Raw genomic sequence first — 15,680 nt, forward strand, 5'->3', positions numbered from 1 at the left:
AGAATTTGGAGCGATTTCAATGATCCTTTGATATTTCACAGCATCATAACACTTTAAAATGCAGGATTCTCAAAACATTAAATTTTGAGTTGCTTCCTTTTGAACTGGGCCATTGATATGATATTGTGTTGAAGATGCAGTAGCAGCTGAATGATTCAAAAGCGAAATAATAACTATAACCATGTTAATCAGCAACCTTAAATTTTCACCAAAATCCAGCAATCACAGTTGAAGCACCTCCCTTGTCACAGGAAAGAGCAAGAGAATGAAGTCAGTGTAGTAATAATGTTGGTAGGCCTAGAAGATTTTTTTCCCCGACCAAGATGAACAATTTTTCGAAACACATCTAGGACTCCAGATTGAATGAAGGTATGAAAAGTGTCTTTTCTATATAAGAGACAATAAATTCTGTATACAACTTCGTATAAATTCTTCTTTTCCTCTCTTCATGAGGAGCCTCACTATGGTCCTCCGCTCAGTAAGTGGATGTAAAGGATCTGATCTTCCCCTCATGATATGTACTGTTATTTGACAACCCAGATTCTCTGTATTTTCACAGAAATTGTTTTTCGTTACTTCATGTATTTGCTACCATTAAATAATCTATAAAATCTGTATTGGAATACTAATTTAAAGTGTTGGTAAAAATAAATCACTTTTTACTGCCATACTGAATTATGTACAACATGATTTAAAATGCAATACTGCTATGAGAGCCTATACAATATATATACACAGCACAATGTCCCACTACGTCCACTATGGTTTCACTGTAATTGAAAATTTAATAAAGAAAACGTAAATGTAAACAATCTTCCTCTGTAACGTAATCAATCAATCAATCTTCTTAATGTATCCAGCTGTTTGCTGACAACATAAAGTTCACTACGGTCCACTGCAGTCTATTCAGTTGTTGTTTTTCACGAGAAATGAGGGGTATTTTGATCAGTGTTCATTATAGATGCCTGTTGCTAGTGGGGTGTAGTCAATATATACTGCAGGGCTGTGTTTAAGCTAACAAGTAACAAAGAGGTACCCACATAAGCTGCATTACCACCAATGCAGTCCCACTATATTTTTCACTGTTTATATCCATGGAGTCCCTCAGTGTAAAATTCTCCGGAGGTAAAATAGTCCCTCAATCGGATCTCCGGGTAGGGACTGCACTGAGGGATGCCAAGAATCGTACTAAAGTACTTATTTGGAACACCAAAAGTCACACCGTCCAGTCAATCAGAGTCAAGTTTAATATTGAAAAGAACCATATAATGAGACAAAGAGGCAAATATAATACCAAAAGGATTGAAGTATGGTGTCAGTCCAATGCAGAAGCAAAATCCATTCTCTGTAATATAAAAAATGAGGCTAAAAAGAATGAATTCCATGTCTCATTGGGTAGTACATTTAAAGACTGAGAATTAAAACGAAAAGGCAACATTAACGAAAAAGATATAGACACTCTAAAAATTTTACAATGGAACTCTAGGTCTTTAAGAAACAAAATGGATTTATTAAAGCAAGAAGTTCAGGACAAAAAGCCTTCTACTCGTATAATATGCATTCTAGAATCTTTTCAGATTGCTGATATTTTCAAATTTTACAAATTTGCTGACTACAAAATTTTTAATCTGTTTCGTGAAGATAGAGGGAGTGGAGGTGTTGTTATCATGATCCACAACTCCATTCATGTAATTGAATCTAAACAACAATTTAAAGGCCAAATTGAATACAATAGGACAAAATTATTACTTCAAAATAATATTTCATTTTCACTTGTCAATGTATATATACCTCCAGGCCTAAACCTAATATTGGATGATATAGAACAATTGATCCCATCTGATCGCAAGTTTATCATAGTTGGTGACTTTAACAATAAACATCACATATGGAATAATAGATCTTCTCTGTAACGTAATCACAAATGGGAAATTTTACAATATCCAGTATAAAATAATCCATCTCTCATTTCGTCTCATGAATTGATATACATAAATGTTCAGTTACTGGAAAGTAATGCCTTGATACACAGATTGTTCCAGTTCGTAACTATCTGTGTTTTACAGTGAATGTCACAAGAATTCATTCCTTTTCATGTTCCTCGGATCACAAAATTTTCATATTCATACTCTAACCTGTTGAATAAACTGATTGAATAAATGTAAATAAATAAAATCTAAAAATTTGTGATTATTTTTAAGTAACATTTTCGCAACTAGACGACAGCATGTGCAAGCATAATAATACTGTATATAATAATAATAATAATAATAATAATAATAATAATAATAATAATACTGTATATAATAATAATAATAATAATAATAATAATAATAATAATAATAATAATACTGTACCACCCAGTGACATCAGAAACTGTTGGAATTTAGTAGCGTTCAAAAGCAAACTTATTAAGCATTTACTTACTGCACAGAGTAGGTTTAATTTTTACTTAATCAATAAAAATGCTTCTCTCTTCGTAACTTTTATAATAAACTGTCTAGCTTTTATTAATCAGTTAATCTTTTAGTACTTTGATTTTTATTATATTTGTAAATTTAATATTAATTATAATTGTATTCTTAATATTGTAGTTGTAATCTCCTGGTAGGTAGGTAGGTAGGTGGGTGGGTGGGTGGGTGGGTGGGTAGGTAGGTAGATGGATGGATGGATGGACGGACGGACGGACGGACAGACAGATAGATAGATAGACAGATAGATAGATAAACAAACAAATAAATAAATAAATACATAATTGAAATACAATAATACTCACATTTCGCATACAGACAATCCATCATATTCTGTATAATATCCAACTTATATTTTATAGAAAAGCTGACGAAATTTGTATCAACTAAGACGTGGTAAGGTGGTCCCAGCTGAGTGTTGTATTGGAAGAAGAGGGCTGAGGAAGCCTGTGGTCTGAAACAAAACAAAGTTGTAAAAGAGCCAGGCTGAATTTTCTAACAACGCACTGCACATGCTTAGTGCTACACACGAGATCCTCTAGGTAGTGCTACACACGAGGTCACTTTGGCAGTTATTGAAATTCATTTCATTTCAACTGTTGTAACCCAAAAAGTACTTGAAAATTGATTTATTCTTAATAGTAGATGAATATATTTTATAAATTGTGTAGCAAAATAGAATGTTGGTAAATGAAATTAACCTGCATAATTGATTTAAAAAAAAAGACTCTTTCCTAAACAGTATCTGAATCTTATCAGAATGCCTATGATGAATTGTCATAATCGGGGTTGTTGTATCATGTTTGTTTATATAATAAGTCTTAGGCAAAAATTTGATCTTATTTTTAGATTAATTTCGTGCTTTTGCATTAGTTGTGAAATACCTTCCTGTAATACTATCAAATAATACTGAGTTGAAAACCATTATTAAATTTTTGTGGTGTGGATCATGCTCTGTAAGGATCTTCCAAGAGTCAGCCAATTTTTTTCTGGGACTGTACTCTGTTAAATAAGCTGATTTTCGAAAATATAATTCAACAAATCAACAGGTTGCCTAATTTAGTCAAATTATTAAGGCTGCATTACACAGAGGAGAAACACTACTACTGTAATGTATGTGTGAAGATTTAAAATGATTCAAATGGAGACTAAAACTCTTATGGTCTTACTAATAAACCATGTGTATATATATATATATATATATATATATATATATATATATATATATATATATATGAATTTATTAAATAATAACTGTTAAATTCATGTTTAAACTATATAATTGTTGCACAATTCACTTGTATTCTGGACACTTGTGGTCAACTGCAGTTCACCAGCAGATGAAAATTAATAAATTGTATAACAATATTTCATTGAATTCTAGAAGGTTAGGTTGAAAATAGTCCTAGAAATGGAACGGCTAACACAACAAAATTTAACAAAATTAACTTGACAATTTGTTGTTCCTAAACATTTTCGGAACTACTATAATTAGAAAAGTGATGCAGAATAAAACGTGATCAATATTCAGTCCACATTAGCATAATTAGTGGAATTGCTGGAAATGAAACTGCTGACTTTCTTGCCAAAAAAGGATCCAATTTAATTCAGAATACAAATACAAGCCTACCTTTTACATCCATCAAAAGACTAATTAAAAATAAATATAAAATCAAGCAAAACCAAGCACTATGTACCAAAGCCAAAGATAAAAAATGGAGCATTTTAATAAAAAAGACATAAATTATTCCAGAAATCCCACGTAAATCTGCAGTAGCAAAATTCAGACTGCTTACAGAACACGATTATTTGGCCAAACACTTGAATAAAATAGGAATTTACACAAATCCAAATTGCCCTCTATGCAACAAAGAAGAAGAAATGACTGAAGATCATCTCATAACCTGTGAAGTTCTACCTGATGGATCCACCACAGAAAAATATTGGAGAGCAAGAACGCTAATGGCTTCGTTGCCAAAGCCCAGCATTAGATAACAACAACAACAACAACATATTCAGTCCACATACATATTGCTCTATATTCAAAGCATATCAGCACTGAAATCCCTGTTTATGTGAAAACACCATTTTGACAGGAAGCAGGCAATAAAATGTATTCTTGTTTGTTTTATAAGATTTGATATTACGATTCAAATCAATTTTTGAACTCTCTCATACACATAATGATCAGTGTTGTGAAGAAAACTACAAGAAATATGTCAGTTCTTGCCCTCTCTACAAAGCAAATGCAAAAGTACTGTAAACATATTTTATAGATAAAATTTACCATTTAAGTAAAAATACTGTCCATCTTTGATGATGACTTATTTCTTAATACATATTGCGATACTTACACTTCCCGGACTTTTATTTCGTGTGGATCCTCTCGCTTTTTCTTCTTTGGTGGGGCACGTTTCTCTGCTTTTCTGTAAATATAAGGTACATGTCTATATTTTTCTTCATAGTGACTACCAGTATCTTCTTCACATACCTAATTTCTCAGTCCTAATTTCTCACGCCTTCTATTCTGTAGGTGAATTCATGACATTCAATAACGCTTCATGAAATTGATACTAAAACTATGTGTTGTACTAGTAGACTATATTGTAAATCTCGTCTGTAGCCTATATATTTCATCTAGACTGTGACTATAAATTAAGACTTTATAATAGTATTAAGTTTTTTGACTTGTTCCATATTCTAGCTGTAAGCATGTATGAATACCATGGAATGTTAATAAATACAATACAATACAATACACAACAATAATACTGTCAAACACAAAATTAAACACACTTTGCATGATTAATAAACAGTGTCACTAAGATCACACATGCTTTCTCATTATGCACTTTATGCATATTACAACAATCCAGTTCCTTTATTATGTTACAAATGGTATTACCACTAATGCTTATAATTAATTTTTTTCGTGTTTTATGTGTGTGTGTGTGTGTGAATGTCAAACCTTGAATCTATATCTGCATGGGCCAGAAAGTTTGGTTTGACTCTCAATGCAAGAAAATCACAAGCAATCCTAGTGGGACATAAACGTCTATTATGCAATATTACTCTTGCTCTTCCAGTCAAGTTAAACGACACAATAATCCCTTTTGCTTCCTGTGTTAAAAACCTTGGAGTTTACTTCGATACGCATTTAAACTGGAATAACCAAGTAACCCATATTACTAAAAAAGTGCTTTCCATACTACGTTCCTTAAACAGCATTCGAAAATTCTTTCCACTATCACTCAAGAAAATACTAGTGGAAACACTAGTAATGCCCCACTTCGATTATTGTGATTTTCTACTGACTGACCTCAATGTCAACCAGTCGCAAAAATTACAAAGTGTTCATAATTCTTGTGTTCGCTTCGTCTGCAATGTCCGTCGAGCTGACCACATTACCCCATCCTTCCAAACTCTAAAATGGCTACGACTTAACAAACGTAGAAATTTTCATTCTCTTGGTCTCCTTTTCCAAGTCCTTCACACTTCTACACCTACCTACCTTGCCTCCCGTTTCAGTTACCTGTCATCATATCATAATCTCTTCACACGCACGTAAAATAGCCACATACTAGCCATACCAACACATAAGACATCATCGTATTCATCATCATACACAATCTCGCTCTCGCGCTTGTGGAATACCCTACCCAGTGACATCAGAGACTGTCGGAATTTAGTAGCGTTCAAAAGCAAGCTTATTAAGCATTTTCTTACTGCTTAGAGTAGGTTTAATTTTTACTTAATCAATAAAAGAAATGCTTCTCTCTTCTTAACTTTTACAATAAACTGTCTAGCTTTTATTAATCAGTTAATCTTTTAGTACTTTGATTTTTATTGTATTTATAAATTTAATATTAATTGTAATTATAATTGTAATTGTATTCTTAATATTGTAGTTGTAATCCCCTGGTAGAGGGGAAGAGAAGGTCTGATGGCCTTATCTCTACCAGGTTAAATAAATAAATAAATATACAGAATAAGCCAAAAGTCCCAGGTCACCCTTTTACTTCAGAGATAGAAGTAAAAAATTAAAGATCTGAGTACCCTACGAAAGAATGCGTTGGAGGGGGGGCAACCTTTGCTGATACTTCTGAAACATGTCAGTTCTTGCCTGCCAGCGTGGATTAAGCTCACACCTTTTAAGTAAGACACATCAAGTAAGACCTAAATTTCCTCAAGAATTCATTGCTGTAATCAGATTTGATAAAATATGCATTGTGGTTCAAAAGTTATTAATACAGAAATCTGAAATTATCAGTGATCTGTCATGCAACTGTGATGGCAATGACGAAAGAAGAGAGGATTGAGGTGATACTGATGTTTGGGGAACGCAGTTGCCATATCATAGCCAAAGATTTCAAGAACCAACATCCAGAAAGACCTCCAATATCATACAGCACCGATGCATCGCTGATATCTAAATTTAGACAACCAACAAGGAAATCTCAACACTGGTCTTCACATCATATGTCAATGTCCAAAATGTAGCACATGATGTCTCTCAGCAAAACATGGTATCTGCCAATCCTTCACTTTATGGATTCTTCATACTAATTAATGGTATAAGTTCAAGGTATAGAGACGTCGTAGACTGCATTTCGGATTCTTGACAAATGACGTCAAGAAAAATATTGAGGTTCCCTCGTTGGTTGTAGTTTTTGATCGATCACTAAGTGGTTTGTCTAGAACAGTTCCAGTTGCTCTAAATCTGGATATCAGGAATGTGACAGTGCTGCGTGAAATTGGTAGTCTTCCTGGCTGTTGGTTGTTGAAATCTGCAGCTATGATACGGCAGTTATGTTCCCCAGACATCAGGATCACCTCACTCCTCTCTTGTTAATGCCATCTTCAGTTGAATCAAATATCGGTAATCTCAAATTTGTGTTAATAACTTTTAAACCATAACTTGATAACATGTATGTCAAATTTGATTTTGTTTAGTAAGCTGGCGATAATTTTGTGAATAAATTTGTGTTTTATCTGATATGCCATATAATTCCTTTCCCATTTAAAAAATATGAACCTTGTTCCAAGCTGCCTGATTTAAAGATGGCTGTCATGTTCAGGAAATATCAGCAAAGGTTTCGCCCTTCACCCATTCTTTCATGGGGTAGTCATCTCTTAAATTTTCACTTCCATGTCCAAAATAAAAAGGAGTTTTGGAACTACTGACTCACCTTGTATATACAAAAATTAATGTTGTACAAAGTTATTTAAAACAGCTAGACATACAGTATAATCATTTCTGAAGTTTCTAATTTACGAAATACTAATTAGTATTAACCGATGTTAAGAAATTTATAAGCCAATAACACTAAATGCTGTCTTAACTAATGGAAAGGATGATAGCACGTAGATTACACTGGTCTTTAGAACCAACTTACTGCAATATCTCAAGCAGGATTTAAAGGAAACCATTCAACAAATGAATAGGTTATTTTATTAAGCCAGAGTACTAAGGAGGTATTTAACAACAAGGAAGATGCACTAGCAGTATTTGTGGACCTTACACCAGCTTATGGTATGTTTGGAGATGTTTATAAATCAAGGAACTTCAACAGCTGGATATTACTGGTAATACATTGCAATGGATCTCAGAGTTCATTTTAATACACATGAGTTCACTATTTCATGACTAGGGAGCAGATTTTATGTGCTAAAAAATTTAAATATATTTATTTTTTATGTGCTAAAAAGTACGAAAATATTTGCTAAAAATAAAAATAAATATTTTTTTAATATGACAAAAATACCTTACTTAGCTTGAAAAAAAAAATGTTACTAGGTACTCATCAACCACACTTGAGTGCTAGTATTTGGCCGAGAATTGCAGTGAACAACAAAGGACATCTCCAAATTCTCCCTCACAAATGCATGCCGATTATCTCTGAACAACGACTTATGCTGTGAAAACGATATTTCCACATCACAGGGCATCAGATGTGCATATTTAAAGAGAGGAATGTCACGAAAACAAACACCGTCAATTTCACCTATAGGCACACCCTCCAATTCTTGAGCAACTTAACACATTTTTTATATCCACTGTTTTTCCCAAACACATTCTGGAATTTGTCCCTTAGTACTTGTACTTCTGAACCTGGTAGCGAGTCTAGTTTAATTTCCACGGCACGCACCTCCCTGTTTCAGACAACAGGTTTTTGGATGTTTCGAGTTTTTTATGGTGTCACACAAAAAGCTTAGATTTGCTAATAGGAAAGCCAAATTGTTTTTAAACAACCATCTTTCAGTATATCTTGAAGGATACCGATTGGCAAAGCCCGATAACAGGGAATCACAAGAAGATATATTGCCTTACTTGATAGACATGAGTGAGAGACGAGACATTTGTTTAAATTAAATAGGCCTAATGTTCATACCAGAGCTCTTATCTGTTGTGTTTCACAAACAAAGCGTGAAATGAAACCATTTCCAACAACAATAAACATTCCTAATTATGTGTTACAAGATCTCTCCTCCTTGTCCATGTTAATTTATTCTCTAACAATAACATTGATATGCTGCCTAGCAGTTCTCAGAACTTGAGGCAATACTATTACAAAAATGGATCATCAATACACCACACAGCACTTAGAAACATGAAGCAACCAAGAATTCTTAAAAAGATAATGTAGGCCTACTTCTGAGTGATATAATTGATTTAGTTTTAAAATGTTTAAAAGTTCTTGTAAAAACTTATTTAAATAAAAAAACTCCAAGATTTATGTGTTTATAACAGATTTCCTGAAAATACGTATTTACATAATTTTTTTGTGAAAATATGTGTTTTTATGTGAAATAAAATTCGGGTTTTAAACTTGAAACTTCATGTTCGGAATTTTTAACTTTGTTAATTGTGTTTTGTCATGTGCAAAAAGAATATTTAATTACATAGGAATCCGCTCCTTAGTCTTGACATATCGCCATCAGTCACAATATGGAAGATACAAAAGCTATTTGTCTCGCATATGTTGCATTACAAGTAGGTGCTAAAACAGAAAAGTGTGCAGAGATGGTGGGTTTATCCTATCAATTGTGGAAGATAAGGTATCTTCTACACATTATACACTCAACTCAAGAGATGATCAGAAGTTTTTAATTACTTCCAAATGTCGAAAATTTCGTTTAACAAACTTTCTGTGGTTCTAGCTCATATGTACATCTATTATCAGGCAGTAGATCTCACTTGATATGTGACGATATGCATCAGAGGAAGAACAATTGTTTGTATATGTACAGCTGAAGTCTGATTAATGTACTATGTTACTAGTCAGCGATGTATGCAATGGAGGGAGAAAGGAACTGGCCACTCTACCTCATTACCTTCTGGCTTAGTTGCCTCATGACTGATGCCTGTTCAGATCTGTCTTCAGACAGTTGATTAAACGACAACTGCTTATTATAAAGGATTTTATTATTCATAAAAACACAAATATGAGATGAATAATTGAACATGTTATAGTAAAATTGCTAATTGGAATTTCTCAGTCGCTGATCAGGTCAAAAACCCTGATAGAACTGATATTTAACCCTTGTGGTGAATTTTGGTGAAGTCCGGAGGGCCTAATTAGTCAAATTCAGTCTCCTCACTTCCATGTTGGGGCCCCTTGGCATCTTTTAAGATGCGAAAGGGGGAGTGGTGTGTAGAAAGCAATGGGAAGCTACAGCATTTATCTTTCCCAAGAAAAACTGCAAATATGGCATCTATAAGCAGTAACATGAGCTGCTGCCAGGACGTCAGGAGGAGGATAGCAATGGCAAAGAAAGCTTTTAATAGAAAAAGGAGCATCCTATGGATCTACTGAAAAAGAATTAAGGAAAAGACAGTGAAGTGTTTTGTGTGGAGTGTGACATTGTGTGAGGCAGAAACATGGACATTACACAAAGTGACAAGAAGTGACTAGAAGCATTTGAAATGTGAATATGGAGAAGAATGGAACGTGTGAAATGGACAGCCAGAAAAAGAAATGAAGTTGTACTGGAAAGAGTGGGTGAAGAAAGACTGTCAGTGAAACTGATCAGGAAGAGAAAAAGAAATTGTTGGGTCACTGGCTGAGAAGAAATTGCTTATTGAAGGATGCACTGGAAGGAATAGTGAATGGGAGAAAAGTTCGGAGCAGAAGAAGACATCAGATGACAGACGGCATTAAGATATAGGGATCATATTTGGAGACTAAGAGGAAGGCAGAAAATAGGATAGATTGGAGAATACTGGGTTTGCAGTGAAAGACCAGCCATTGTGCAGAAAACTACGTGTGTATGTATGTATTTATTTTACTTTTTTTTTTATTGGGTTATTTTACGACGCTGTATCAACATCTCAGGTTATTTAGCATTTGAATGAAATGAAGGTGATAGTGCCTGTGAAATGAATCCGGGGTTCAGTACCGAAAGTTACCTAGCATTTGCTCGTATTGGGTTGAGGGAAAACCCCGGAAAAAACCTGAACCAGGTAACTTGCCCCAACCGGGATTCGAACCTGGGCCATCTGGTTTCACGGCCAGATGCGCTGACCATTACTCCACAGGTATGGTGTATGTATGTATGTATGTATGTATGTGTATAGTAAAAATGCTAGCTATTACTTTAAAATAAGTTTAATTTGTTGAAGTATTTATTTACCAAAAATAAAAGCTACTATTTTAACAAAGTAAATTTGTGACACAATAAAATAATACAGTCAGTGCTTTTTTTCTGGAAAAAAGTTTACCGGAACTCTATCACTCGATCACATTATACAACAAAAACGTAGGTTTAAAAATATTAGGCTTACATACCTTATATTACAATAAGTTCCAAACGGAGCTCATCGATTTTAAGCATAATGGAAATTTTGCGATTTTGAGCTATAGTTTCAGGATCAATAATGGAAGAGGGCAGCACGAGATTGCATGAGTTACTTTTGCACCAACGATAATAATGAGAAAATGTAAACTCTTGGACTCGGCAGTGGCGGCAATTTTTATTTTCAATTTCGCTTATAAAATATATCTCGTTGGAATTTGTAATGACAAAAAGTTTACCAGAACGCGTTCCAGACAGTTCCAGCTGAAAAAAAGCACTGAATACAGTGTATATATAAGTTTACATTTATGACACATTGAACTTCACACATATGTTTATTGTAACAGATTGCATGAGAAATCAATTAAAGAAATAATGAAATAATAGTTTCACATCAACCCTCATAAACAGAGCAGATATTCTGTACAGCATTTTTCACTATAACAACGTGTAGATTAGATGATTCGTCATCCAGGGAGAACTGAGTACTTGCATATGATGGTCTAGGATGCTGTTCAGTTTGAAATATATTTCCTCAAATGGTGGATTTATTCATCTGTGTAGATTGCAGGTTCTGGCTTTCAAAATGAATGTTATGATGAGGCATAATAGAAATCTCAGATATCCCTAAGTGACTTACACCTATACTTGGAGCTTGTGTGTTTATGTTCATTAAAAGCTGCACCAACTTACATCCTGATATTCATGTACCATTCCACTATCAAAGTTTTGACAAAGGGTAGCAATGATGTAAAGAGAGCTATCCTCATCATGTTCACTGAACTGTGCTTGTTCCGTGTATGATTGCATAAAATCAATTAGCTTTCTTTCACATTCATCTTTTTTGCACGTTTAGACTGCAGAGAGACATTTTGTCTTGATATTCTCTTTCAGTACATACACTTTGCCGCATATTTTCTGTACTTTGTGATGTGTTAGCATCCTGCTTTTCTTCAGCTTCTAAGATTTCAATAGATACGTTATCGCCTGCTTCTACACTAATCGAGGTAGACTACATTTCCATAGTAAAAAAGGTAAAGGTAAAGGTATCCCCGTTACATGCCATGAAGGCACTTGAGGGGCATGGAGGTAGAGCCCCATCCATAGTTCTTCATAAAAAAAGATAGGTGTTTCTAATAGATGCACCGATGTACTTTCTTTACTCCTGAACCATCCTGTGTATATTACTAGGGACCGGATTTTTATGTAATATCAAGGTGTGAAATATGTACATATTCATGTAAGAAAAATAAGCTGAATATGTACCAAATCATGAAAATATTTAATATAAATATCTGACAGGTATAGGAAAGGTAAGACTCTCCAGTTGTGATTTCATAGAGCACCCAACTTTTTTACCGCACTATTTTTCCATCTATAGTGAAAGCTTCGTCCATCGCAATCCATGATTTTATTTTTGTCATTAGGGTTGAAGATACAGGGGCCATTTTAGTTAGTTAAAAGCAGTAGATAAACTCACTTGCACTTTATAGGTATTGTAAGTACTAAAACTAGAGAACTGAGTGAAGTGAATGACACAACAGTACTGCAAGCACTGTTTCGCTTTACTGAATTAGGAGAAAATAAGAGGAGATGTGGGACACATGCATTTTAGCTGCTCCCTGTTAGAAACAAAGTAAGCCTACCTACTAAAACCTCAAACTATAGGCATTTACAAACTGCTGTTTGAAAAATGACATTCCTGTCTCATTCAGAAGAGTAGGATTATTCCAGCCAAGAATCATACTTTATAATTCCTCCGAAAATCCCATTTCTGTATAGGTCTATTAAATTTAAAGTAAAGAGGTCAAGCAAATAACCTGAAAAGCTATTTATTTAAATATTTCAACATCTTTTCAGTTTGTTCCTTTACTCCAGCTTATTTTCAAAAGTCGGCTACTTTATTGTGGCTCATGTCAGACTTGACACGGGTTTTCTCTGGAAGGATTAGGAAGAGGGTGGGTAAGGTTGCAAATAGCATGGGAACGGCTTGTTAAGACGTGTGCAGAACAATTCTAATTCGAGACAAATCATGCCACCTTCATCCCACTCCACCACATGAAGGCAATACTACTTTCTAAGTATATATATAATTTATTTCAAGAAATAGTCTGCCCAGGCATCCTGGGTTGCCAGAAACACAGAATAACACACATATAAGAATAGTAATGATTACAGTAAGATAGATGAGTCAAATTGAAATGTGAACTAGGAGCTTAAGTTTAAGAAATAATAAATTTGTACATATATATGTAACAATCACACACTAACGAATAGAAAGGGGGGGGGGGATTATGATATTCCGTATAAATGATTTTTCAGAATTGCCACAGACCCTTTAATAGTTGAAGTAATTATTTTTGGAATGATGTCATGGATTCCAAATGTTTTGATAGTGTTTACAGTTGATCGTGGGATGGTGCCCCTCGCTCCGATCATTAAACCATGTACTTCCCAGGTGCCTTCCATCTGATATTTTTCTCGAAAATACGGAATAGTAGGCTCATAAATTTGTTGTTTTTCTTTGTTGACCTCGGATGGTTGGGTCTGGCTCATCTCAAATCTAACAGTTGGGTCCAGTATAAAGCCTTTACTATTAGTCTTGTCTAGAGCCACGATGTCCGCTCTTCTAATTCCGCTGCCTTCAGACGCAACACAGTGCACCTCTAAGGGCTTGTGCTATTAGTTTTCGGATGTTATGATGGCGTGAATTTCTCAGGAGTTCTCCATGCTGACAGGATCCTAGGACGTGTGCTAAGGTTTCAATCTCGTTGCAGTATCTGCAACGGAAACCGTCCAAGGATCTCCCATGAAGACTTCTCACTGCTGCTACGTTAGCATTAATATTAATTGCGTCCTGCCATTCAGAGGAAGACAGACCCTCCTTAGAAAAAATCCATTTATTTCTGGGAGTATATTCTTGAAATAAAATAACAAAGGTTGCCTTTTGTTCACTCATATTTACAGTGGGTGGTATGGGGTAAGTGCCTCTATTACTTCCTGGAACTAAGAACGTTATGTTTCGTCTGGAAATATATCCTTTCTTGGGTAGGTAAAAATGCTTTTTAAATCTGTGTATTTCAAATTGTAAACTTCCCCAGCAGAATTTTTTTTTTCTTTTAGAGAAGTAAAAATGAATAAAATCCCTAAATATGTAGATTTATGTAATATCAAGCCATAATATGTAATGTGGGGTAAATATGTAAAAATATGTAGTATGAAATTTTAATATATTAATGGTAATTACAAGATTTGCAAAGATTTGTTATTTATATACGGTTATGTTGAAAGGAATACAATATGTAATTACATAAAAATTCGGTCCCTATATATCACGCTGCTTTTGCAGCTCCAAACATAGTTGTGCCAAACAGTTCTCCATTTTGACATTACTTTATACACAAAATATAATTTGAGCTAGTTTAAGAAGCCTTATAAACATAAAGGCCAAATACTTGAGTAAGAGAACTGTAAAGTTACATAGAATGGATTATAAATATATTTGGCTGTGTTCAGGTTTCATTACTGTTTTCGTCTAATCTATACTCAAGACTCCAAAGTCATTTACTAACATTACAATTAAGGCAAGGACCTAAGTAGATAAAAAATTTATTTGTAAATATCTCACTAATGGATATAATGTGAAAGATTTGGACTACAGTTACAGGATTGGCCAGTCAATTGCAAGTAAAGTAATACAGTCTGTTTAGTAATTTGGGAAGTAATGAAAGGTAAAACACATCCTAACATCAAACAAAAAGAAATTGAGATCAACAGCACAAGGATTATGAAAAAAGCTAACTTTCCTCAATGTCTAGGTGCAGCTGATGGAAAACCTATTCACATAGTGAAACTTTGTGGAAGAGGATCACTTTATATGAGTTATAAGCATTACTCTTCAGTGGTTTTATTAGCAATAGCCTAGATCATATATATATATATATATATATATATAAAACACATAGCTCATTCCTAGTTAAAATCGGTAGCACTTTGAAGAGAACAACCGCCAGAATCGCCACCTGTCCACTGTAAATGAACACGAGATAGCAGTACAGTCACTAATGTAATTAAAATGGGAGTTATGACGTGACTCCTTACGTAACTAGATGGCAGCATAGTAAACCTGATAAAGGTTGTTACTATCAAAGCCTGTAAGGCCGAACAATCTGGGTATACAGGGTGATTCACGAGGAAAGGTAAAAAATTTAGGATACGATATCTTCGGCCATTTTGAGTGAAAAAGTTCATATGAACATAGGTCCGTTTTCGAACAATGGCGGAGCTAGATGCATTTTTTTGGTAAAATGTCTCGCCTCAATGTGAATCAGACGTTACCATATGTTGCTGACGTGACAAGGTCACCGACTGCAATGAATAACATAACATTGGAATCTGCATTGTGAGCGATGT

The 15,680-nt window shown here is 34.3% G+C and overlaps 1 protein-coding gene across 2 annotated transcripts in view; it reads right to left on the reverse strand.

Moving 5' to 3' along the window:
- Bka (FCF1 rRNA-processing protein Bka) overlaps positions 1–15,680 on the reverse strand; it is a 67,109-nt gene that overhangs the window by 26,677 nt on the left and 24,752 nt on the right. For both annotated transcript variants that reach the window (XM_069848412.1, XM_069848411.1), the window contains exons 3-4: positions 4,826–4,897; positions 2,777–2,925 (exon numbers count right to left, since the gene is read on the reverse strand). In XM_069848412.1, coding sequence (XP_069704513.1) covers positions 2,777–2,925; positions 4,826–4,897 — 221 coding nt within the window. The remainder of the gene's footprint in view (positions 1–2,776; positions 2,926–4,825; positions 4,898–15,680) is intronic.

Source organism: Periplaneta americana, chromosome 15 (genome assembly GCF_040183065.1).
Source record: "Periplaneta americana isolate PAMFEO1 chromosome 15, P.americana_PAMFEO1_priV1, whole genome shotgun sequence".
In the NCBI taxonomy this organism is placed as follows: domain Eukaryota; kingdom Metazoa; phylum Arthropoda; class Insecta; order Blattodea; family Blattidae; genus Periplaneta; species Periplaneta americana.